The following is a 25308-nucleotide window of genomic DNA, read 5'->3' on the forward strand; positions in this document are numbered from 1 at the left end:
GTCTGACCAGTTAAAATATGCTCTATTAATTTTTAAATGATACCTATTTCTGTCCAAAAGAAGAAAAAAGCTGTGCTTCTGTGAAATCTAATTTTCAAATACCGTATTTTTCTGTGTATAAGACGCTACTTTTTTCTAAAATCATTAGACTGAAAATCGAGGGGTGTCTTGTACGCGGAAGTCAGCCGAAGAGGGAGCTGCGCAGGTGCGTAGCTGCCCGTGTTTTGTCAAACAGGCTGCCTCCAGTCGTGAGCCTTATTGTTACTGACATCAGCTGATGCCGTAATTGGAGGTGGAGGTGGAGAGTGTGCAGATGCAACAGGGACCGGAGCATTCTGAGCCCATAAAGATGTCAAAAAATAAAAAGATAAATACCTGTAAGCGATTGTCTTACTCTGCAAAATTCAAACTGAATGTCGTCAGCTATGCAAAAGAGCATGGAAATAGAGCTGCAGAGAGACAGTTTGGACCTCCTCCCACTGAGTGTGTGACCAGACAGTGGAGAAAACAGGAAGAACAACTCCTTAAGATGCCAACAAAGAAGACGGCCTTAAGAGGAAAACCAGCAAAATGTATAAAATATTGATTTCTTAATTTTGGGTAGGAAAAGTGGGGGGGCGTTTTATACACGGGAAAATACGGTAATTCATTTATTCCTATTTAAAAATGAGGTAGGTTGTACCATTGTCACCCCTAAAGCTTCAAGGCTTGTGGACACAGTGTGTCTTGACTCAAGCTGACCTGTTTTACATGGGAAAATGGATGCACATAGATAGTTTATGGGTATGTATAGGAATATTGTAGTAGGTGTCCCTGCCTGAGGAAAAGCCATCATATGCTGAGAAGTAATGTCAGAGCATCAATAACATTGGACATCTTTATAGTTTGGTAACAGCTGTTGTGAAGTTGCAAAAATTAGCCTAGTGCAAGGGCATCTTCTTAGGAGTAGAACTGTCTGCAGCCCGGTCATAGGCGCTGGCTCTCCATGATGACGGGGTGGGGGTGGTATAGGGGTAAAGCTCTGTGATGTCACTCAGCGGGTTCAAGTCATGGACACATGCTGTTCTCTTCTGCTCTTCTACAGAGAGACAGACCCACGCGACAAACATGAGGAGCGCAGCCAAGCCCTGGAGTCCAGTCACCAAAGTGGGGAGCCATGGGAGTGACCGCGCGCGGCCCCTTCCCACAGCCTCCTCTGGCATGAAGAGTTCTAAGTCTTCAACCTCGCTGGCGTGTGAGTCCCAGCTCAGCAAGGTATAGCCCGATACTCACAGGGTGAGGGCTGGGTGTCCAGTGTCTGCTTGGGGGATGGGAGGGGCAGGGAGAGGGGGTAAAGCTAGTGGCCTCCAGGGAGGGCCCGGGAGAACCTAGAGGAGCAGAGCAAAGGCTTTGTAGCAGGGGCACTTGGGATGGAGACGGAGATCTGCCAGATGTTTCCCTGGATTACCTGGACTGTCCAGGCAGAGCTCTGCCCCAGCACCCACCAGATGGGGTCAGGATCACTAATGATCTGGTAATCCAGTGGCCAGTCTCCACCCTTGTCTTACTTGACAATCAGCAGAGTCAACACTGTTGATTAGGCCCCGCGTCTGGGGATGTCTTCTTCTCTCAGTTGCCTCCTTCCTCGGGGGCAGGAGTCTCCCTGCCGACTCCCTCTGCCCTGGTTTCAAATACAGGGTGGGCCCAGGGCACAGTCCTTGGGCCTCAGCTCTCTTCTAGTTACTGTGTCACCCAACACCTCCTTTCTACCCTGCGATGAAGTCAGAGGTAGGATAACCTACCCACACACACATTTTTGAAAAATTAATGTAATATCCTAGCTGTAAGAGGAAGCTAGTTTATAATTAAATGACCCGTAGTGCCATCTGCATATGCCTCAGCTTGACTGTGCAGAAGGACCTGGGACGCTCCCTGGGCGCTGACATGCGATGCAGCCTGGGGCGGGCTGTGGTGTCTGCGTGTCCCCTGTGTTCTTGTGTCCATTTCTGTGTCTCCAACCAGGACCCCTCCAACTGCCTTTGTCACCTTGCCTGTTGGCTGCCTGAAAGGCACTCCGAATGTAACATGTCCCAAACCGAATCTTGATGCCTTCCCCTCCAGGTCCCAGGCCTCCCCTAGCCTGCTCCCGAACCTCCCCATTGGAGTAATAGCAACCCCGTCCTTTCGGCTGCCCAGGCCAGAGCCCAGGGCATCATTTTTGAACACTTCTCACGTCCCATAGTTCATCAGCAAAATGCCATCACTTCTACCTTAAAAATAGATGCCAACTCCATCCACTCCCATTACCTCCGCTGGGACCACCTGGTCATGCCGCTGCCTTCCCTGCACACTTCCCATTGTCCTCTCTGCTTCGTCTTTGCGCCCATCACTCATCCTCAACAGAAGCCAGTGGTCCTTTTAGCACGTGGATCACGCCACTTCTCTGCTTGGAACCCTCGAGGGCTCTCTCCATTCATTCAGAGTGGTCAGTACTGCCCTGGAGACCTGCCCCATTCCCGCTCGAAGCCATGGCCCTCCCCCTGCCCTGGCTCCCTGCTGTGGCCTCGGGCTCTCTGGGCTCAGTGGCGGTTCCTCTGATGAGCCGGGCTCACTCCTGCTGCAGTGGGTTTGCTGCTCTCTACCCATTTCCTCCCTCTGAGCATCCTCCCCATCTTCCTCCTTTAAGTCTGTGCTCAAAGGTCTCCCTATCAGACATCATCCCACCACACTGTACAGCGCCATCCTCACCACCGCAGCTCCTACTGCCTCACACCCCTGCTCCACGTGTCCCACACCCCTGCTCTGCATGGCCGTTTCCATGGCTGCATGTAGCTGTCCATCAGACCGCCGCCAGGCGTGGCAGGATGGGGGATGTCAGGCAGGAGGAGGGGCTCAGACCAGGCCAAGGGGTCCTGACTCTGCCCTTCTGTCTGTGAACCTCCAGGAGGCTGGGAGCGGTCCTGTGAGGGTTCCACACTAAAGTCCTTCATGACTGTGATCCTGGATTCAGCCATGATTTCCGTGACTTTGTCTTTATGATCTTTGACCTGTAGCATACTTGGGAGACATCTTTGATTTAAATTTCAAATAAAAGCATACACTTCACCAATGACAGACCAGTGGAGCTTCTGGAAGCTCAGGAGTGTTCCCTGAGGACAAAGAAATGTTGGCCACTTCTGCCGTCGATGGGTGAGCATTTGGAAACTTGTTCCACAGGGAAATGCCAGGGAAAAGCAGATCCTCCTGTTAGACACTTGCTGCTCCCATTTTGCGCCTCAGGGTCTGTGGAAGAGAGCGCCAGGGCCAGGGAGGGAGCAGCGGAAGGGGGCGCCTCCCCTGCCCATCGCCGGGAAAGAGGACATAGACAGAACAGCTCGGAGATTGGCCCCCGTGTTGACTATGAAGACCTGCACACATGCAGGGCGGCGGCGTGGTGCACCGAACACCTCATTCTAGCGGCTCCGTAGTGAGCAGGCACAAAAGGGTGGATAGATACGTCTTTGGTCAAAACCAGGAAAATGGAAACAAACCCACCAAAGTGGAATGAAACCTCCTACTTCAAATGCTGGCCCTCTGAAGGGCAGTGAGAGAAGCAGGGGCACAGCCCAGGGATGGGGGAGGCCTCGCCCGTGCTAGTCAAGCCCGGTGCCGGAGGGGAAGCGCCGGGGTGGCTGAGGCGAGCAGGCCACCTCAGTCTGGCCGCCTAGCTTTCTTGGCTGCAAATGACAGCACATTGACTTGATGAACAGACCCTAAGGCTCCCATGTCACTGTGGGCAGGACAGAGGGACAGACTGGACCTCAGAGAGGCTGGGATAGGGGACTGGAACACCCAAGACTCGCTGTTACTCCCTTCCATTTGCCTCTGCTTCTGTGTCATCTGCTGGTGTCTGGTCTTCAGAGCGTGGCGTGAGCAGGGATGCCACCATGCCCAAGCCTCTCACATTCCTTGGAAGGCCTGTCTGCTTATTTACTTACTTCTGATTTGCTTTAAAGAAAACTAAGCAAAAAAAAAAATAGGGAAAGTGCATGGGAGCATGTACTGAGCCTGCCCAGGCCCCTGTGGCCAGGGGTCAGGGCCCCCGTGCCCAGAGAGCAGAGTCGTATAGTTTAGGCATGCTCTTTACACGTCCCGGGCACCCGTCAGTCTTGTGCAGTCTTTCTTGGGGCGTGCTCTAACCCCGCACTGCCCAGGGCAGTACCCACAAGCCACAGGCTGCAGTTGAGCCCCTGGAACGTGGCTAGTCAAAACCCAGATGTGCTCCAAGTGCGGTCACACCAGATTTGGAAGAGTTAGTACGAAAACAAGTCAGATGCCTTACCAACATACTTTACATTGTTGATACTGTTTTGAATGTATTGGGTTAAGAAAATCTATTCTTTTTTTTTTTAATTAAATCTTTATTGTTCAGATTATTACATTTGTTCCTCTTTTTTCCCCCCCCATAACTCCCCTCCTCCCAGTTCCCTCCCCACCCACTGTCCTCATCCATAGGTGCACGATTTTTGTCCAGTCTCTTCCCGAATCTCCCACACCCCTTTCCCCCCAAGAATAGTCAGTCCATTCCCTTTCTATGTCCCTGATTCTATTATAATCACCAGTTCATTCTGTTCATCAGATTATTTATTCACTTGATTCTTAGATTCACTTGTTGATAGATGCGTATTTGTTGTTCATAATTTGTATCTTTACCTTTTTCTTCCTCTTCCTCTTCTTAAAGGATACCTTTCTGCATTTCATATAATACTGGTTTGGTGGTGATGAACTCCTTTAGCTTTTCCTTATCTGTGAAGCTCTTTATCTGACCTTCAGTTCTGAATGATAGCTTTGCTGGATAAAGTAATCTTGGTTGTAGGTTCTTGGTATTCATCACTTTGAATATTTCTTGCCATTCCCTTCTGGCCTGCAAAGTTTCTGTTGAGAAATCAGCTGACAGTCGTATGGGTATTCCCTTGTAGGTAACTGGGTTTCTTTCTCTTGCTGCTTTTAAGATTCTCTCTTTGTCTTTTGCCCTTGGCATTTTAATTATGATGTGTCTTGGTGTGGTCCTCTTTGGATTCCTTTTGTTTGGGGTTCTCCGCGCTTCTTGGACCTGTAAGTCCATTTCTTTCACCAGGTGGGGGAAGTTTTCTGTCATTATTTCTTCAAATAGGTTTTCAATATCTTGGTCTCTCTCATCTTCTGGCACCCCTATAATTCTGATGTTGGTACGCTTGAAGCTGTCCCAGAGGCTCCTTACACTATCCTCGCATTTTTGGATTCTTTTTTCATTTTGCTTTTCCCGTTGGGTGTTTTTTGCTTCCTTGCATTTCAAATCATTGACTTGATTCTTGCGCTCCTCTGGTCTGCTGTCGGGAGTCTGTATAATATTCGTTATTTCAGTCCGTGTATGCTTAATTTCTAGTTGGTTCCCCAATATAAGATCGAGGGTCTCATTAGTTTTCTTGTAGATCTCATTAAGTTTATCGGCGGCTTCTAAACAGTTCTTGAGAGACCTTAAAAGTGTGGTTCTGAACTCTATTTCTTCCATTGACAATTTTGTCCTGTTTCTTTGTCTCCGCATTTTGTTATGCTTCCTTGGTGCACCCCCTAGTGGTCTTTGTTCGCAGTCTTATAGTTAAGCCTTGATTGTTGTAGCTAATTCCAGGGAGGGTTTGACCTCCAGGCCAAGTGGCTATGAGAATCAGCTGTGTCAGCAGAGAGAAAACTTCTGTCCTCTAGGGAGGTGCTAATCTAGCCTTTGCCTGAGGGTATCCGGCAAATGCCTCTGTGCAGGGCTTGGGCGGGGCGGGTCACACAGGATCAACAGGGTGGGCCGGAGAGAGCAGTTATGGCGGCTCTCAGTCCTGTCCCCAGGGGCTCTGCTTCTCTGAGTCCCAGCACCCGCTGCAAAGCTTGGAGAGAAAGCTGCACTTGCTCTGACCGAAGCCAGACAGTCCCGCTTCTCCCGCTTGAGTCTGGGTCCCTAAAGACTCGCCTGTATCTGGAGCTCAGAGTCTGGGACTCCCTCCCGATTGAAAACAACAACCACGCCCTCCGCCGCCAGCCCGCTCCGCGCACTCCGCACCTCAGAATTTGACTTCAGCACTGTGCCTCCTCTGAGTGTCCGTATGCGTTTCTCTTTCCTCCTAGTTGTAGGACTTCCACTCAGCCAGCGTTCCTGTGGTTCTGGGTGATGTCCTTTCTGTCTTTTAGTTTCACTTTTGAAGTAGTTGTTCAAAGCAGCAAACTCCGGTGTTAACCTATGCCGCCATCTTGGTTCCTCAGAAAATCTATTCCTAACATTAATTTTGTCCAGCAGTCACAGTGCTTTTATAATGTGGCTTCCAGACTCTATAAAACTATGCCTGTGGCTCGTACTGTATTTCCGTTGACGCTGCTGCTCTAAACATTGGTTCTCAAAGTGCTTCCCAGACCGCAGCGTCGGCATCACCGGGAAAGGTAGAAATGCAAGTTCCCAGGCTCCGCCGAGGTCTAGGAGTCAGAAAGGAGGTGGTGGTGGCCGATTTGGGTCGGGTCCAGGCAGCAGTGTGCCTTCATGAGCCCCCCACATTCTGAGGCGTGCCCAGTCTGAGAAGTGCTTCAGCCATCACGCGGCATCTGCCTTTACAGACTGGACAGTCCTGTGTGACGATTTTAGAGTTCCGGTTTCCCCCACGACCTCTGTGGGATTGAGAAGAATTTGCAGTTCCTTTCATCTGTGAGCTGTTTGCATGTTTTTCCTTTTGTAAGCTCTCCTGGTGGTGCTTGGCAGCTTCACCATCAGCCAGTTGGTGAAAGTACTTACGAAACGTGCCAAAGCGCATCCCTGCCCGACCGGCTGTCACAAACCAGAAATCTCACGTGGCTGCTGTCAGGGACCAGGAAACAAAGCCAACAGTGCAGCCAGGAGCCGGGCAAGATCAAGAGTCAGTAGCTGAGACCAGTAGCTTCCCAGACTTGAGGCTGCGTCCAAGAGATAGTGCCAAAGGACACCATTTTGCTTGGGAGGATGTGGAGAATTGCTTTCGCCTTTATGTTCCGCTTCCTGGAAAAGCTTCTGAGCAACAGGGTGAGGAGAGCGCCGTGGCCAGCAGCCCGCCTGAGTTACCGTGGTCAGATGTGCTGACAGCACAGACTGGACCGCAGGTCCCGCTGCCTGGGCCCTGTCCTCCCGCCTCCTGCGGAGGAGGGAGAAGGGTGAGGCCACCTGCCCTCCCGCCCACGTGGGCGCGGGGCTGCAGGGTTTGCAGAGGCAGCTTCCCTCCTGGCCCCTCTGCCCTCTCGTTTGTTGGATTCGCAGACCGACCCTTGGCTCCCTGGGCCTTTTGCGAGGAGGAAAGATGATAAAAGTACGAATCTGATTCTTCCACTTCTCTGTGTGACGTTTACTGACCTTAGTGACGTCAGAGAATCAGGTAGAGGAAAGCAGAACCAAGTGCATAGCATTTGCCTTAAAATTCCCTTAACTACAATGGTTTCTCTTTTTTTGTTTGGTGTGTTGTCTGGGGAGTTTTCAAAGCCTAAATCAGAATAGAGTTTGCTTTGGGGACCTAGGGAGGTACCTGGGCATGCTTCTAGGCAGAGTGAGTAACAGCTGCTTTTTCTACTGAGAAGAAGTTGCTGACGTCATGCACTGTTGTCAGATAAGAATTACACTGGTGACCTGAGGGCTGCTTTGAGAGGCTGCAGAGCTTGGGTGCAGCAGCCCCGGTTGCTCTGAAATGGGAAACAGAAAAGCGATTCTGGGGTTCCTGGAAGGCCACCCAGCGGCTTCTGCGTCAACCCCAAGGCCATTTGGGGCCCATTGTTAAACTAGGGTCACAAAGTGGGCCAGAAAATGTGTTTATATTCACATCTAATAAACTGCGAACATAAACACAATTTTTTGCACAATTTTTTTAAATTGTGAAAATCTTTAAGTGCATGCAAACCATCCTTTCAGTGTTAGCGATTTGCTTTTTATATATTTATTTTAATATATTTTTATTGATTTCAGAGAGGAAGGGAGAGGGAGAGATAGAAACATCCATGATGAGAGAGAATCATTGATCAGCTGCCTCCTGCAGGACCCCTGGAGGTCAAGCCTATAACTCAGCATGTGCCCTGACCAGGAATCGAACGGTGACCTCCTGGTTCATAGGTCGATGCTCAACCCCTGAGCCACGCCGGCCGGGCTGAACATTCTTTTGATGAACCTGTGTACTCACTTCTCTTGGGCATAGACTGAAGAGCAGGATTGCTGCCTCCTAGGGTGCAAATACTCGGCGTTAGTAGACTTTGCCAGTTTTCCCAAATGGTTGTCAGCTTGTCCCGCCACCTCACTGACACCTGGTATTAGCATTTTTTCTCTTTTAAGCTACTCTGAGGGTGTGTAGCTCCCTGAAATGTAAACAATGCAAAGTGGAAAATGTTGTTGTTTTTTTAATCGTGAATATCTTTAAACCCTAATTCTCTGTAAATGACCCTGGAGCCAGTGGATGGAGCAGGGCCTTTCCACCAGTGCAGTGGGCAGGGCTACCCACTCTCCATCTCTCCACACTGCTTTCTCCAGATGTCAGATATATTCGTAATGGCTCTGGGCATCTTTCTGTCTCTGGGGTTTTAGAACAGCGATTTCCATCCTTTTCCATCTCCTGGCACATACACTAATTACTGAAATTCGGTGGCACACCAAAAAAGACATTTTTTTGCTGATCTGACAAAAAAACAGATATAATTTTGATTCATTCACACTGGACGGCTGTTGTTGTGCTGGCTGTTGTCACTTTTTTACTTGACGATGTAAGGGAAAAGAGGTCAGTGCCCATGACTAAATGGTCAGATAGTGCATGTTTTAAAAATTCTTGCTGCAAACGGGGTGAAAATCACTGTTCTAGAACGATCCCTCTTCAGTAATGTTCTTTAAAGACTTACAGTGGTTGGGAGAAGTCCTGTGGTCTTCCTAACTACCTTGGTGTCATTTCCTGGACCAGCAGTGATAGGTCATTTAAGGCTCCCCCTCTTTTTTTTCACCAGCAGATGAAACAATTTTATTTTATAGTTGTCTTTAAAACCACAAAATGTTTTGATATGTTCTTCATATAAAAGTATCAGTACAGCTAACTCTGCTTTCTAGAATATGACTATATAGAGCCTCTCCAAGAAAAACGCACCCCATTATATGGTTTCAGTGAAGTTGCTTGGAAAAAATTCACGTCTGGACTGATTCCTAAAACATACCATTCCACACTGCGTGTTTCGGTTCAAAGGACAGATTATTGTCACAGCGCTCGGTCCCGCGCTCTCGCCCGTGTGATGCTGCGCACACAGGTGGGGGTCTCAGCTGCTGCTCCGCTGGCGCATCCGCCTGTCTGCAGGTTCGTCAGCGGGTGGTGAGGCTGTGCCTCGCCCTGTGGCCTTCCTTCCAGGCCTCCGGGCGTGAAGCCACATCATCATCGTCATCAGTCAACTCCAGGTCTCCACAGCTGCAGGGGAAGCACTCAGTGTACTAGGCCCCGTCCTGCAGGAAGTGTCCCCTTAAAGCAGGCAGACCACGCTAACCAGTTCGCTCAGACTGCACTCCATACACTCAGACATGGTCTCTCCGAGGAAGTGCGAGCTGTTGGGAACGGCCCCAGTGGACGTAGCTCTGCAGTCAGAATAGTTAGCGGATGGACAGGTTTGGAACGCTGAGGGCCCATGTCATAACCAGCAGTAAGCAGCCCGACACCGTTTGGTCTTCAGCGACACCTGTGTGTTGGTGTCTGGTCTTGCTTCCCATTCTGTGGTTTCAGTGAAGTTGCTGATACAAGAGGAGACACAGGAAGACATCTGTCAAATACAAACCTGGGGTCCAAACCCCCCTGGCGCATGAAACCACACACCGTCTCCACCGGCCGTAGGTCCCGCAACTGAGATACAATATGGTTGTCGACATGGAGACTGACTCCTGATGGCCAGAGGCTCCCGCTGGGCTCTCCTCGGTGCAGCCCACACTGCCCGGGTTTTTAATTTCAGAGCAGCTGTGGCTGAACGTCGTCCGACAGCTTCCACTGCAGATTCAATGTGATGACTCCTACCCTGAGGACGCCAGTGACATCATTGTCACACGGGCTGCGAACGCTGGAGACAGGCCAAGCCAGAGGTGCTGCATGGGGCCCCCATTTAAACCAATTTCTTTCGACAAATGTTTGGTTTCCGTTTTCATGACCAGAAGAGAGCAGAAAAGGAGCGAGGGGTTCTGCTTTTCTTGCTGTCATTCAGGAGCTGTTCTTCTGGCCTCCAAAACGTCCTTTCTTCCCTTGGAACCTGTTGTCTGCGGGAGACCCTGGGCGGAGTTCTTGGTGTTGAGCACGGTCGATTCCAGGTCTTGTACATCTCTTCCCTCTGCTTCCTCCAGACATGTATTTTTAAGTTAATTTTGTCCTTGAATTATTTTGTGCATCGCCACGTCCTGACTTTTGTGCATCTCACGGTTCTTTTTTCATCAGCTCCCATTCTTTAAAAAATATTTTCCAGGACAACAGGGTATTTAGGAATTCACTATTTGAAGTATGACGCAATGGTATTACTCACCCCTAATCTTATAATATTCTGTGACACGGTAGGGAAGGTTATGCGCCAGCCTGTAAAAGACACACACAGGGGTGTCGAGCTTTGCATTTGCCCACTTTGCACTGCCGTGCTCCGCAAAGGGCCCTCACTGCGCCGTCACCTCTGGGCCGTGGGATTGCTCACAGGCTTCTTGGTGTGTAGCACTCCTTACTGAAAACGGGTCTTTGATCCTCTTTTCCCCTCTACCTCTCTCTTAGCTCAAGAGGGCCAGCAGCGAGGACATGCTCAACAAGCCGGGAAGTACCACCGCTTCCGCGGTAGTTCGACTGAAAAAGACTTCGACAGCCGGAACCATCTCCGAGCTCACTGAGAGCCGCCTGAGGAGCCACCCAGGTAGGAGGGACGCAGGTCAGGAACGCATGTCTGAGGGGCCCAGTCAGGTGGGACCCAGGTCAGAGGGACCCAGCAGGCCACTCATCCTGGCCCAGGACAGCACGTCAGTGACTGATGCATCCTCCCCGCATCAGATATGTGTGGAGCACTTACTCTGGGCCAGGAACTGCTTTCGGCAACAACATCCAGCCCATGGAGTTTACATCAGGGGGGGGACAGACAGGAACAGAAAGGTAATGGGGATGCCGTGGTTCCCGCTGGCCTTCCAGGTGTGCACCTGCCATCGTGCGTGTGAAGTCCAGGCAAGGTGGCATAGGTCCTGGTGTTGTCTTAGGGTGACGGGCATTGAGGAGTGAATGAACCAGCTCTGTAGGTCCCTCGCAGATGTGGTGTTCAACATCCCATGGAGAACGGGATGCTCTGCACTGAGTTGCTTAGAGGGCGGGGGCCATGGAAATGTGAACTTTCTCAGTATTACTGTCTTTTTAAGAAACAGAAAAGTATATATATATCAGACAGGAAGGGAAAGGGTTAGAGTAGTGGTTCTCAACCTGTGGGTCACGACCCCTTTGGCGGTCGAACGACCCTTTCACAGGGGTCACCTAAGACCATCCTGCATATGAGATATTTACATTACGATTCATAACAGTAGCAACATTACAGTTATGAAGTAGCAACGAAAATAATTTTATGGTTGGGTCACAACATGAGGAACTGTATTTAAAGGGTTGAGAACCACTGAGTTAGAGAGATAGACACATCATTGATGAGAGGGAATTATTGATTGGCTGCCTCCTGCACGTTCCAACCTGGGGACCGAGCCTGCAACCCAGGCATGTGCCCTGACCGGGAATCGAACTATGACCTTTTGATTCACAGGTCAACGCTCAACTACGGAGCCACGCCGGTCGGGCTAGAAAAGGTTTTTTAACCATTATATTTGAGTCCAGAACATGGGAAACTTAACACATGAAAGAATAGAGATGTGATATCAGAGGCAATGAGGAAGGTTACTCTGGTCTCTTACTCTGAAGTTACAAGTTGAACAGCTATCATTCAATAAAGGATTCCCTGCTCATACACAAAGACACCTGAGAGACCCTCACATTGAAACTCTGAAGGCAGGCGAGTCAGAGGGAGCCGGTGGGGTGGGAAAGGAGAAGAGCAGAAAAGGGTGCCACAGACGCAGCCCCTCGCTCCCCGCAGGTCTCGGGAGAGCGGAGGAATCAGGTTGCCTTCTGCAGTCAGGAGGACCAGAGAGATGCAGTGAGGTGAGCATGCCTAACGCAGTGGTTGGTATAGGCTGCACCTGAACCCAGTAACCTGGGCAGAGATGGTGTGGAGGTGCCGCCGTGGTTGTATGGTGTCTGCCACTGCAAGCAGAAAAACAAAGCCACGGAGCCAGGCTGGCGCCCCTCACCCTCCCAGACTAGCCGCAGGCCCCAGAAGGAGCTGTAGCCGCGAGTGTTGAGCTACAGAGCATGTTATCTGCCGCCCTGAGAACTGGAGAGACAGAAACAGTTCCCTCTGAGCAGCAGGTGTACTCTGCAACTAATCGCAATGACAGGGGCGAAGACACGAAGGTGAGGCAGCTGAGGTCTAGCAGTCACCATTACTGGGAGGAGAACAAATCTACAAACACACCAATAGGCCTCTCCAGCTCTCCCACCCCCACCCATCTCTGCAGAGAACAGGACTGGGATTTCACAGGCCTGGAACCTGATCCCGGACCACGTTGCCCCATGGGTGCGGAACCCTGAAACTAAGGTGACCGGGCCACAGAGGAGAAGCTCGCCTCCCCAGGGAACAGAAGACATTTCCCACCATCTAGCAGAGATCCGACAAACCAAAGCAACGCAAGAGAAATTTAAAAATTTGTGCTTCAGTGTCACCTACTGGAGAACAAAAGAAAGACTTCTTATCAAGTTACTAAATAGAGAAGCTACTTGTTAAAAAAAAAACCTCAAAAAACAAAAAAGCAGAAGTTCTGGTCAAGATGGTGGCGTAGGTAAATGTGGTACTTGAATCCTCTCACAACCACATCAAAATTACAACTACAGAACAACCATCATTCAGAACAGCCTGCATTTGGCTGAATGGACGTCCTACAACTAGGGATTTAGAGAAGAAGCTACATTGAGACTAGTAGGAGGGATGGAGATGCAGAACAGGCTGGTTCCACACCCACATGTGGTCTATAAAAATTGGGAAGGATATTTCAGCTGCAGAGGTTCCTCCTGAGGAACCAGGGGTCCTAGTCCCACAGCAGGCCAGGGTTCCAGTGCCAGGAAGAGAAGTCCCCATAACTTCTGGCTGTAAAAGCCTGCAGGGATTGTGGCTGAGGGAAACAGGGCTTCTGGAGTTCTAGGCAGTTCCTCTTACAGGACCTGCACACGGACTTACTTGGACTCACACTCTTTGAGCTCCAGTGCTGGGACAGCAGCTAGAAAGCTACCAGGGACGTACAGGGAGGAACTGAACTGTCTTACGTCAGGGCAAGAGCTCAGGCTGGCAGCTTTCTGTCAGACAAAAGTGCTGTCAGAGGCCATTGTTCCTTTTCAGAGACACTCCTCATCCTGGGATTCCATGAGACCCAACCCCACCTTGCTTCCAGGCCCATCCAAACTGTTTTGAGTGGCTTTTCCGTACAAATGGCCTGTCTTGGCTCATGCTTCAGACTTTTCTAAAATCAAACAAGCAGCAGCATCTGGCCTCAGTATCCCCTGTACTCTGGCTAAGTGGCCCCAGACCTGGTACTAGCAGCAGCCAGTGTTAGTTCACAACTTGGCCTCACCTGGGCACCTCCAAGCCCAACACAAGTAGTAGCCATCAGCAGATCACTTTGTAGCTCATGCGAGGTGGCCCTGAACAGAGCATAGGTGCAGCTGAACTTGGCCTATACCACTTGGGAGGCCCCAGAGCCAGCACACCTGGTGGATAGCTTCAGACCACCACCCAACCACATCCACAAGTGACGCACTCAAGGGACAGACTCAGTAGGCACCAGCACCCCGTTGAAGTAAGTCCTGCTCTGAGGGTAGTCCCCTGCACATTTAATCCTCCACAGTGGTCAGTGGTTACAGCCAGTCCTTGCAGCCAGTCGGACTGGGGGTAAATCCCTCCCATTGAAGGTCTAATAGCAACCAAGGCTCAACTATAATAGGAGGGAATACACAGCCCACACGGGGCGGGGCGGGGGGGGAGGGGTCGCATCCAGAGTACTCAGCTTAGGTGATTGGGAGAGCCTATGCCACTGGGCCCTACAGAGCACCTACTACATATGACCACTCTTCCAAGCTCAGGATACATAGCAGCTCTACCTAATACATAGAAACAAACACAGGTAGGCTGCCAAGTGAGGAGACAAAGAAACATATCCCAAATGAAAGAATAGGACCAAACTCTAGAAAAAGAACTAAGCATAATGGAGACAAGCAGTCTACTAGATACAGAGTTCAAAACACTGGTTTTAAGGATGCTCAGTGAACTTAGTGAGAACTTCAACAGCATTCAAAAGAACATGGAGACCATAAAAAAGAACCTGTCAGAAATGAAATATGCACTAACTAAAATGAAGAATAATTTACAGTGAATCAACAGTAGAATAGATGAAGCAGATAATCACATCAGTGATTTGGAATATAAGGAAGCAAAAAATACCCAATCAGAATGTGTGAACTCCCATAAGACTGTCAGCTGATTTCTCAACAGAAACATTTCAGGCCAGAAGGGATTGGCAAGAAATATTGAAAGTAATCAAAAGCAAAGAACAGAAGAAATCTCCAGAAAAAGATCTAAATGAAATGGAAGCAAGCAAACTACTAGATATGGAGTTCTAAACAGTGGTTATAAGGATGTTCAAGGTTCTTAATGAGAGCTTCAAGGGACTTGGTGAGAATTTCAAGGATCTTAGTGAGCATTTCAAGAACCTTAGTGACACATCAAAGACATGAAAAAGGACCAGTCAGAAATTAAGCATACACTAACTGAAAAAAGAATAATTTACAGGGATTCAACAGTAAAGAATTCTGAGAATCAATGATTTGGAATATGAGGAAGCAAAAAACACCCAAGCAGAAGAGAAAAAAAAGAATAAAAAAAAATATGAAGATAGTATAAGAAGCCTCTGGGACAACTTCAAGTGTACCAACATTCACATTATGGGGATGCCAGAAGAAGAATAGAGAGAGCAAGATATTGAAAACCTATTTGAAGAAACAATGACAGAAATTTTCCTCTACTGGTGAAAGATATAGACTTTTAAGTCCAGGAAGTAGAGAGTCCCAAACAAGAGGAATCCAAAGAGTCTCACACCAAGACACATCATAATTAAAATGGCAAAGGTTAAAGACAAAGAGAGAATCTTAAAGACAGCAAGAGAAAAGCAGTGAAGAAGAAGAAGAGGAAGAAGAAGAAGAAGAAGAAGAAACAACTATCTGAACAATAAAATGGCAATAAATACATATCTATCAACAACTGAATATAAAAATAAACAAGGAATCAATGAACAAAATAAACTGATGAATAAAATAGAATCAGAGGCATAGAAACATGAAACAGACTGATGAATCTCAAAAGGGAAGGGGTGCAGGAAGAGATTAATCAGAACTTACATGCATTACCTATGGACACAGACAATAGGGTGGTGAAGGCCTGGGTTGGGACAGGGACCGAGTGGAGGGGAGCAGTGGGGGAATAAAGGGGAACATCTGTAATATTCTCAACAATAAAGATTTTTTTAAAAATAAAAAATAGGCCTGAAACTAAAAAGCATTTAATTTAAAAAAATAATAAGAAATAAAAGAAAGTGATGAAAAGTAAGGGCCTACAACCAAGATTACTCTATCCAGAAAAGCTATCATTTAAAATTGAAGGTCAGATAAAGAGCTTCCCAGACAAGAAAAATCTAAAGAAGTTCATCACCACCAAACTAAACTAGTATTATATGAAATGTTAAAAGGTCTTCTTTAAGAGGAAAAAATACATATGAACAATAAAAACATATCTCAACAATTGAATCTAAAAAAATAAACAGACAAGCAGAACAGAAACAGACTCATGGATACAGAAAACATTTTTATGGTCTCCAGATGTGAGAGGTGTTGAGGATATGGATGAAAAAGGTGAAGGATTAACAAGTACAAATTGGTTGTTACAGAATAGTCATAAAGATGCCAAGTATAGCATAGGGAATATAGTCAATAATATTCTAAGAACTATGTATAGTGTCAGATGGGTGCGAGATTTATTGGAATGATCACTTAGTAAGTTATATAATGTCTGATCACTGTAGTGTACATCTGAAATGAATATAATAGTGTATGTCAACTGTAATTGAAAAAAAAGATTTAAATAATATATATATTTTAAAAATCAGGTTTTGTTCCCATAGATGCCTAGGCAGAAAAGGAATCCATCAAATACTGTGAGTAACCAAGATAATGAGGCAGCTCAGAAAGAAAATGCAAAATCTCCCAGGAAATAAACTTAAAGAAATGGAAATATGTTATATAAATGACAGAGAATTCAATATTGCGGTTCTGAAAAAAATCTACAAGATACAAAAAAATACAGGTAGACTGTTTAATGAAGTCAAATCAAATCAACAAACAAAAGGATCACTTTACACAAGAGAATGAAACTTTTAAAAAGAACCAAATGGAAATTCTATAGAAGAAGAGATAAAGAATGAACTAGCAAGCTTAGGAAATAGAGCTGACCAGATGGAGCAAAGTAGTGATATTGAAGATGGGAATATACAAATGACACGGGTAGAAGAGAGACTTTAGGGTAAAAGTAAAAAGAAAGAAAGAACTCAGTGAGAACTATCTGACTTCATCAGAAAGTGTAGTGTAAGAATAGTGGGTATACCAGAAGGCAGAGAGGAGAAGGTAACAGAGGGCTTAGTCAGATAGGTAGTTGATTGAGGGCATCCCAAACCTGTGGGCAGAGCTGGATCCTTGAGTCCAAGAAGCAAGCAGAACACCCAATTATCCAAAAAGGCCATCTCTAAGGCACATTATATGAAAACTGCCAAAAATTACTGGAGATGGAAGAAATCTCAAGGCAGCCAGGGAAAAGATGAAGAAAATTCCATTTAGAGTATCATCAGTTTTTTTCAGCTGAAACCTTACAAGCTAAGAATCAAATATTCAAACCATTGAAAGAGAGAAATTACCAACTAAAAATATCTAGCAAAGTTATCCTTTAAATCTGAAGGAGAGATAAAGACTTTTTCAGACATACAAAAGCTGAGGGAATTTACCACCACAATATCTCTGTTACAAGAAATACTGAAGGGAGTGTTATACCTGAAACAAAAGACAAAAAGATACAAAACTATAAGTAAGATGACTGACAGACAGAAGCTGGATATTGCAACCCTCATTCAGAATAGATTATGAAACACTAAAATATAACATAAAGAAGGTAAGTCATTTTTAAAAGAGAGGAAAATAGCTACTGAAATTTGGAAATGAACTCAGCATAAATAGGGATACTTTGTGACAACAAAAACATAAGAAAGAAGCAAAGATCTATATTTGTAAAGATAAGATGCATTCAGAAGAAAAAGGGCTACTGTATACATAAAACTTTCTTTTGCATAAACCTAATAGTAACCATACACACACACATACAAAAAACAGAACTGAGACACATACATTAAAAAAAGAGGAAACGGGAAAAATCATAAAATACCACCAAACCAAAACAACAGATAGAAACACAAGGGAAAAGAACAATGGAAAGCCAGAGCTATCAGAAAACAAAAGATAAAATGGCTATAGGAAATTTCATATATCAGTAGTCACTCTAAATGTAAATGGACTGAACTTAGCAATTAAAGGCACAGAGTAGCAGATTGGGTCACAAAACAAAACCCAACCATGTGGTGCCTTCAGGAGACACATCTCAGCTACAAGGACAAATAGGAACTCAAAGTGAAACGGTGGGAAATGGTTCTCTAAGCAAACGGCATCCAGAGAAGAGCAGGTGTAGCCATATATAAATATATGACAAAATAGATTTCAAGATTTTAAAAAAAGGTAACAAGAGACAAATATGGACAGTTTATGATGATAAAAGGGACAGTACATCAAAAAGATATAGCACGTCTCAATATATATGCACCCAATCAAGGAGCACCAAAATATATAAAGTAACTGCTACTAGAACTAAAGGGAAAAACTGACAAAAACACAATTATAGTTGGGGACCTAAATACCCCCATTGACAGCGATGGATTGAGCATCCAAACAGAAAATCAATAAGGAAATATCAGCCTTAAGTGACACATTAGACCAAATGGACATAACATTTACAGATCCTTTCACCCCGAGCACCAGGTTATACATTCTCCAGTGCAATGGGGCATTCTCAAGATAGACCATATGTTGGGACACAAAACTGGTTCCAGTAAATTTAAGAAGATTGAAATCATACCAAGCACATCCTCCAACCACTATGCTTTGAAATTGGAAAGCAACTGCAAAAACAAGGTGGGGGGGGGGGGGGAGCACAAATATGTGGAGATTAAACAACATGCTACTGGGTTAAAGAGGAAATAAAAGGAGAGGTCAGAAGATACATAGAGACAAACGAGAATGACAACACTACGTCTCAAAACTTTCATCATGCAGCAAAGTGGTAATAAGAGGGCAGTCCATATCATTACAGGCCTACCTCAAGAAGCAAGAAAAATCCCAAATAAACGACCTAACATTACACCTTAAAGAGCTCAAAGAACAAATGCAGCCCAAAGTCAGCAGAAGAAGGAAACAAAAATTATATCAGAATTAAGTGAAATAGAGATAAAAAGGACAGTATAAAAATTAATGCAACAAAGAGCTGGTTCTTTGAAAAGATTAATAAAATTGATAAATCTATGGGGAAAGGAGAAGCCTCAAACAAAATCAGAAACGAAAGATGAAAAGTTATAATAGACACCACAGAAATACAAAGGATCATACTAGAATACTATGAAAGACCATATTCCTTCAAATTCAATAACTGAGTAGAAGTGGACAAGTTCTTAGAAATATATAACCTTCCTAGACAAGATTCATGAAGAACTGGAAAATTTAAGTAGACTTATCAAAAGTGAGGAAATTGAAACAACTATCAAAAACCTCCCCAAAAGGAGAAGTCTAGGAGAAGATGACTTCTTTAGTGAATTCTACCAAACATTCAAAGATCTCAAACTCTTCAAAAAAATGAAGAAGAGGCAATACTTCCTAACACATTTTATGAGGCCAACATTACACGATACCAAAACCTGGCAAGGATAACACACAAAAAGAAAACAAAAGACTAATAGCTCTGATGAACACAGATGCAAACATCCTCAACAAAATACTAGCAATTCGAATACAACAGTACATTAAAAAAAACTACACCACAATCAAAGGGGGTTCATTCTAGGGGCACAAGGATGGTTCAACATTCACAAATCAATCAATGTGATTCACTGCATTAACCAAAGAAAAGATAAAACTTGTATGATCTTATCAATAGTTGCAGAAAAAGCATTTGACAAGATACAACATTCATTTGTGATTAAAACACTCTAAAATGGATATAGAAGGAAAGTACCAAAACATAAGAAAGGCCATCTATAACAGACCCTCTGCTAATAGCATACTCAATGGTGAAAAATAGAAGCTTTTCCTCTAAAATCAGGAACAAGACAAAGATGCCCACACTCACCACTGTTGTAACATACTACTAGCAGCCCTAGCCAGAGCAGTCAGACAAGAGAAAGAAATAAAAGGCATCCAAATTGGGAATAAAGAGGTAAAATTGTCACTTTTTGCAGATGACATGATTTTTATCTAGAAAACCCTAGAGCAGTGGTTCTCAACCTTCTGGCCCTTTAAATACAGTTCCTCGTGTTGTGACCCAACCATAAAATTATTTTCGTTGCTACTTCATAACTGTAATGTTGCTACTGTTATGAATCGTAATGTAAATATCTGATATGCAGGATGGTCTTAGGCGGCCCCTGTGAAAGGGTCGTTCGACTGCCAAAGGGGTCGTGACCCACAGGTTGAGAACCGCTGCCCTAGAGACTCCATAAAAAAACTATTAGAAACAATAAATACATTCAGTAAAGTTACAGAATACAAAATCAATGTACAAAGTCCATTTCCTTCCTATTTTAGTAAACACTGCCTTCAGAATTATTCATGTGTGTACAGACAGTCCTCGGGTTACGTCAGACTTGACGTATGTCATTTTGTGGTTACATCGCCATCTCCCATTTATTTATAAAAAAACAAAAGTTCCATCATTTCGACATATGTACATATGTGCTTTATGTTTTTTATTCTTTATTTACCACAAGTAAAATTGTTATCTTTCTTTTATTTATTTACTAGAGGCCTGGTGCACAAAAATTTGTGCACTTAGGGGGAAGGGGGGTCCCTCAGCCCGGCCTGTGCCCTCTTGCAGTCTGGGACCCCTCGGGAGATAATGACCTGCTGGCTTAGGCCTGCTCCTGGGTGGCAGAGGGCAGGCCCAATCCCTAGGTGCAGCCCCTGGTCGGGCTCAGAGCAGGGCCAATTGGGGAGTTGGGGCGCCGCCCCCTGTCATGCACAGAGCAGGGCGATCGGGAGGTTGTCATGCCACCCTCAGTCACACTCAGGGTAGGGCCGATTGGGGGGTTGGGGCACCGTCCCCTGTCACACTCAAGGCAGGGTCGATGGGGAGGTTGTGGCGCCACCCCCTGTCACGCACAGAGCAGGGCCAATCAGGGGGTTGGGGCACTGCCCCCTGTCACTCACAGAGCAGGACCCATCAGGGGGGTTGGGGCTCTGTACCCTGTCACGCACAGAGCAGGGCCAATCAGGAGGTTGGGGCGCCGCCACACTCACACTCAGGGCAGGGCCGATGGGGAGGTTATGGCTCTACCCCGTCACACACAGAGCAGGGCCGATCAGGGGGTTGGGACACCGCACCCTGTCACACACAGAGCCGCAGGGCGATCAGGGGGTTTGGGCGCTGCCACCTGTCATGCTGATCCCAGTGCCGGGAGGCCTCGTGGCTCCGCTGATCCTGGTGCTGGGAGGCATATTACTCTTTTACTATATAGGATAGAGGTCTGGTACACGGGTGGGTGCCGGCTGGTTTGCCCTGAAGGGTGTCCTGGATCAGGGTGGGGGTCCCCACTGGGGTGCCTGGCCAGCCTGTGTGAGGGGATGATGGCTGTTTGCAGCTGGTCACACATCCTTCAGGGTCGGGGTCCCCACTGGGGTGCCTGGCCAGTCTGGGTGAGGGGCTGAGGGCTATTTTCAGGCTGGGGGTGACTGAAGCTCCCAACCGCTCCTTTTTTTCTTTTTTCTTTTTTTATTCTGGGCCAGCTTTAGCTTTGAGTCTTGGCTCCAGCTCTTAGGCCTCTGCTGCTGAAAGTAGGTTTCTGGCCTTTGCTTACAATGTTGCGATCCTGCTGGCTGAAGCCCGGCGGACTAAAGCAGGTTTCTGGGGTTTTGTTTAGCTTCTATATTTGTTACATAGTTGCTTAGAGTTGCAGCTCAGAGGCCTGCAGCGGCAGGCGGGGAACGTTGGAGTCCTCCGTCACTGAAGCAAGCAAGCCTCATGTTAGTTTCAAGCTGCCTGGCTGCCAGCCGCCATCTTGGCTGGCAGTTAATTTGCATATCTCGCTGATTAGCCAATGGGAAGGGTAGCAGTCGTACGCCAATTACCATGTTTCTCTTTTATTAGATAGGATTTATTATTTATTTATTTATTTATTTAATTGATTTTTTTACAGAGAGGAAGGGAGAATGATAGTCAGAAACATTAATGAGAGAGAAACATCAATCAGCTGCCTCCTGCACCCCACCACTGGGGATGTGCCTGCAACCAAGGTACATGCCCTTGACCGGAATTGAACCTGGGACCCTTCAGTCTGCAGGTTGACGCTCTATCCACTGAGCCAAACCGGTTAGGGCTGTTATCTTTCTTTTAAATTTTTTTTACTGTTTCACTTCATTACTATGTGTATGTGCTCCATGTGAGTGACGTAGGTGCTTATGTAGGTGGGTTCCGACTTCTGGTGAAAATCGCATTACGTCGCGTCATAGGAATGGATCTCTGACATAACCCGAGGACCTTCTGTATATACATTTTTCGGACACCCTGTATATACAATGGCAGCGCCCATCAGCTTTCATTGCCCTGTAGCAGGTGCCACCTCTCCTGCGATTGTACAGCAGTGTTAGGGGGTCATTGGGTCACATTTTGTCTTTGTTTTACATGCACGAAAAGCAGAGAAATGAAGGAAATGTGTGTTAGAAAGGGCACCCCCTTTGCATGCTCACTGGACTTATATTCATTCTCTAGAGATTCAGCTGTAAAGGAAAATAACAAAAGAAACGAAAATGAGGAGAATGCTAGCAATATGTCATTCGTTTCCTGTTAAAAGGAAGATATAAATGATGTATAGACTCCTTGGGGACAGAATTTTCTTTATGGCTTAAGACTTTCCCTCAGTCGTATTGTTGAAGTTTTGACTTTGTGACAAGTTTTCTGTAATGGGTGTTATTATCTGTGCTTTCAACTGTATTAATTTTGAAAAGGATCTTGTCATGAAATTATAAAACAGTATTGTGATTTTTAACCTCACCATAGTTAAACCTACCATCAACTTGTATTGCACCCTTTCTTGGGAATTGATCTGTCCTTAGGGGGAACCATCAAACCTAGTACCAGAGGAATAATGGTAATGGACCTGGAGAGCAGTATACTAAGCGAAATAAGCCAGTCGGAGAAAGATAAATATCACAAGATCTCACTCACTTGTGGAATATAACGAACAACATATATTGATGAACAAAGTAGATCCAGAGACAGAGAAACACTGAACAGACCGTCAAACTTCAGAGGGAAGGTGGGGGTAGGGGTGGGGGTGGGGCGTGTTAGAGATCAACCAAACGACTTGTATGCATATTAGCATAACCAGGTGATGAGGGCTGAACACCAATCCCTTTTGGAGAAGCACTTGGCCAATAATTACCAGTCTTTTGGTAATAATTTTGTGGTTGCTCACACTTGCATATAGTGCGAATTCACCATCTAACCCAGGGATATGGGAACTGCTTGATCGAGGCTGCGTGAACTTTCTGGAAGCCTTTTCTAGCCTCTGTCTAGGTTCTGGTATCCAGCTTTGTGCTGTGCCCTGAGCTCTGCCAGTCGGCATCAGCCATGGGTCAGGGCTGCAGCCATGGGCTCCATGGGAGCAGCTGCTGCCCGTTTCCTGTCACCCCTCTGCTGGCCTGTTACCTCCCTGTATTCTGAAAGCAGCTTGAAGAGCATGGCATTTTAATCCGATCAGGAAACTTGGCTTCATAAAGCTCAAATGAGTTTGGCTTTCTGTCTCCCATGTCCACCCAATGTTTCGCCACTCCACATCCACTACTCTGATTTTTAAAAAATCAATATTATGAACAGATCTGCATTACAGCCCAGATATAATTCTTCCCTTTCTCTCCAGGGTATCCTTTGGGTAGATCTCATCTTACCCAATAGGCATGGGTTTTAGAGGACAGGGTGGTCGCTGTGCATAGGCCGCGGTCCTCCCTGCTACCTCATTAACTGCACATCTCAGGGCCACATGAAATGTTGAGCCCCCACAGAGCGATGGAGGAATTCAGCCACTAGATGGCAGCCTCCTCAAAGATAGTGCTGTGCTCTTCCGCTTTGAGTCCTGGTTCCGAAGAAAGGTTTCAGTACCAGACTAGAAACCATCCTCCATTTAGTCATTCGTTAATTCAACAAATATTCTTGAGTGGCTACTATGTGCCCAGCACTGTTCTAGGCAAGAGGGGGGCCCACCAGTGAACAGGACGGCGCTGTCTGTTTGTGGCGCTTCATGAGCACCACGTGAAGGGGTGAGGAAGTCAGCCAGGTAGACAATGAGGGTGACCCACGGGGAACAGGAGGAGGCCGGTGTGGCTGCAGCCAAGTGAATGCGGAGGAAGAGGACAGTGGAGAGGAGGCCAGAGAGGCTGGGTGGGAGTGGGGGGGGGGGGGGGGGGGGAGGAGAGAAGAGGACAGAGGAGTAGAGCGGCCTGACTGCGTTTGGAAAGGGGAGACCAGGTCAGAGGCTATGCTGGACACTAGGAAGGAGGCGTCTGGATGGGGTGCAGCTGGAGAGCTGGGGTCACTGGTCGGGTTCTGGGTTTATTTTGAGGTGTAGAGTCAACAGTACTAAACTCTCCTGATGGATTTATTTATGCATTTATTTACTTATTGTTAAAGTATTAAATATGTCTCCTTTTTCCCCCATCGACCCCTCCCTGGCCACTCCCACCCCCCCCAGGACAAGCCCCCACCGCCCCATGTCTGTGTCCATGGGTTATGCTAATATGCATGCATACAAGTCCTCTGGTTGATCTCTAACCCTCCCCCACCTCCCTTCCCTCTGAGGTTTGATGGTCTGGTTGGTGTTTCTCTGTCTCTGGATCTATTTTTGTTCATCAGTTTATGTTGTTCATTATATTCCACAAGTGAGTGAGATCATGTGATATTTATCTTTCTCCGACTGGCTTATTTCGCTTAGCATGAGGTCCATCCATGCTGTTGCAAATGGTAAAAGTTCTTTCTTTTTTATAACAGCATAGTATTCCATTGTGTAGATGTACCACAGTTTTCTAATCCACTCATCTGCTGTGGCACTTAGGCTGTTTCCAGATCTTAGCTATTGTAAATGGTGCTGCTATGAACATAGAAGAGCATATATCCTTTCTGATTGGTGTTTCTGGTTTCTTGGGATATATTCCTAGAAGTAGGATCACTGGGTCAAATGGGAGTTCCATTTTTAACTTTTTGAGGAAACTCCATACTGTTTTCCACAGTGGCTGCACCAGTCTGTGTTCCCACCAGCAGTGCGCGAGGGTTCCTTTCTCTCCACATCCTTGCCAGCCTGATGGATTTATTTTTTAATTGTGGTAAAATAACAGCCCGTAAAATGTATCATATTAAGCATTTCTAAGTGTGCAGCCCAGGGATATTAGCATGCTTACATTGTTGTGCAATCGTCATTAACATCCATCTCCAGAATCCTTTTCATCTGGCAAGACTGAAACTTTAATCATTAAACAGTAACTCTTCCTTCCTCCCTTCCTCGGCCCCTGCTAACCATCGTTTCACTTTCTGTCTCTATGAACTGACCTATTCTGGGTATTTCATATAATTGGAATTATGCAGTATTGTCCTTTAATGTCCGGCTTATTTCACTTAGTATAATGTATTCAAGGTTCATCCAGGTGTTAGAATTTCCTTCGTTTCAAAAGGCTGAGTAATATTCCATTGTATGGCTATACCACTTTTGTTTATCCATTTACCCATCAACGGACATTTGTATTGTCGACACCTCCTGGCTACCGTGCATAGCGCTGCTATCAGCATGGTGTGCAGATAGCT

At 46.3% G+C, this 25308-nt stretch overlaps 1 protein-coding gene and 1 pseudogene across 6 annotated transcripts in view; one reads left to right on the plus strand and one right to left on the minus strand.

Annotated features, from left to right (window-relative positions):
- Nucleotides 1-1084: 1084 nt before the first annotated feature.
- SPECC1 (sperm antigen with calponin homology and coiled-coil domains 1) overlaps nt 1085-25308 on the plus strand; it is a 184632-nt gene continuing 160408 nt past the window's right edge. For all 6 annotated transcript variants that reach the window (XM_059668459.1, XM_059668460.1, XM_059668462.1 and 3 more), the window contains exons 1-2: nt 1085-1254; nt 10752-10887. In XM_059668459.1, coding sequence (XP_059524442.1) covers nt 1108-1254; nt 10752-10887 — 283 coding nt within the window. In that variant the 5' untranslated portion in view covers nt 1085-1107. The remainder of the gene's footprint in view (nt 1255-10751; nt 10888-25308) is intronic.
- Nucleotides 9478-10427, minus strand: LOC132218465 (proteasome subunit alpha type-1-like; annotated as a pseudogene).

Source organism: Myotis daubentonii, chromosome 16, assembly GCF_963259705.1.
Source record: "Myotis daubentonii chromosome 16, mMyoDau2.1, whole genome shotgun sequence".
Lineage (NCBI taxonomy): Eukaryota > Metazoa > Chordata > Mammalia > Chiroptera > Vespertilionidae > Myotis > Myotis daubentonii.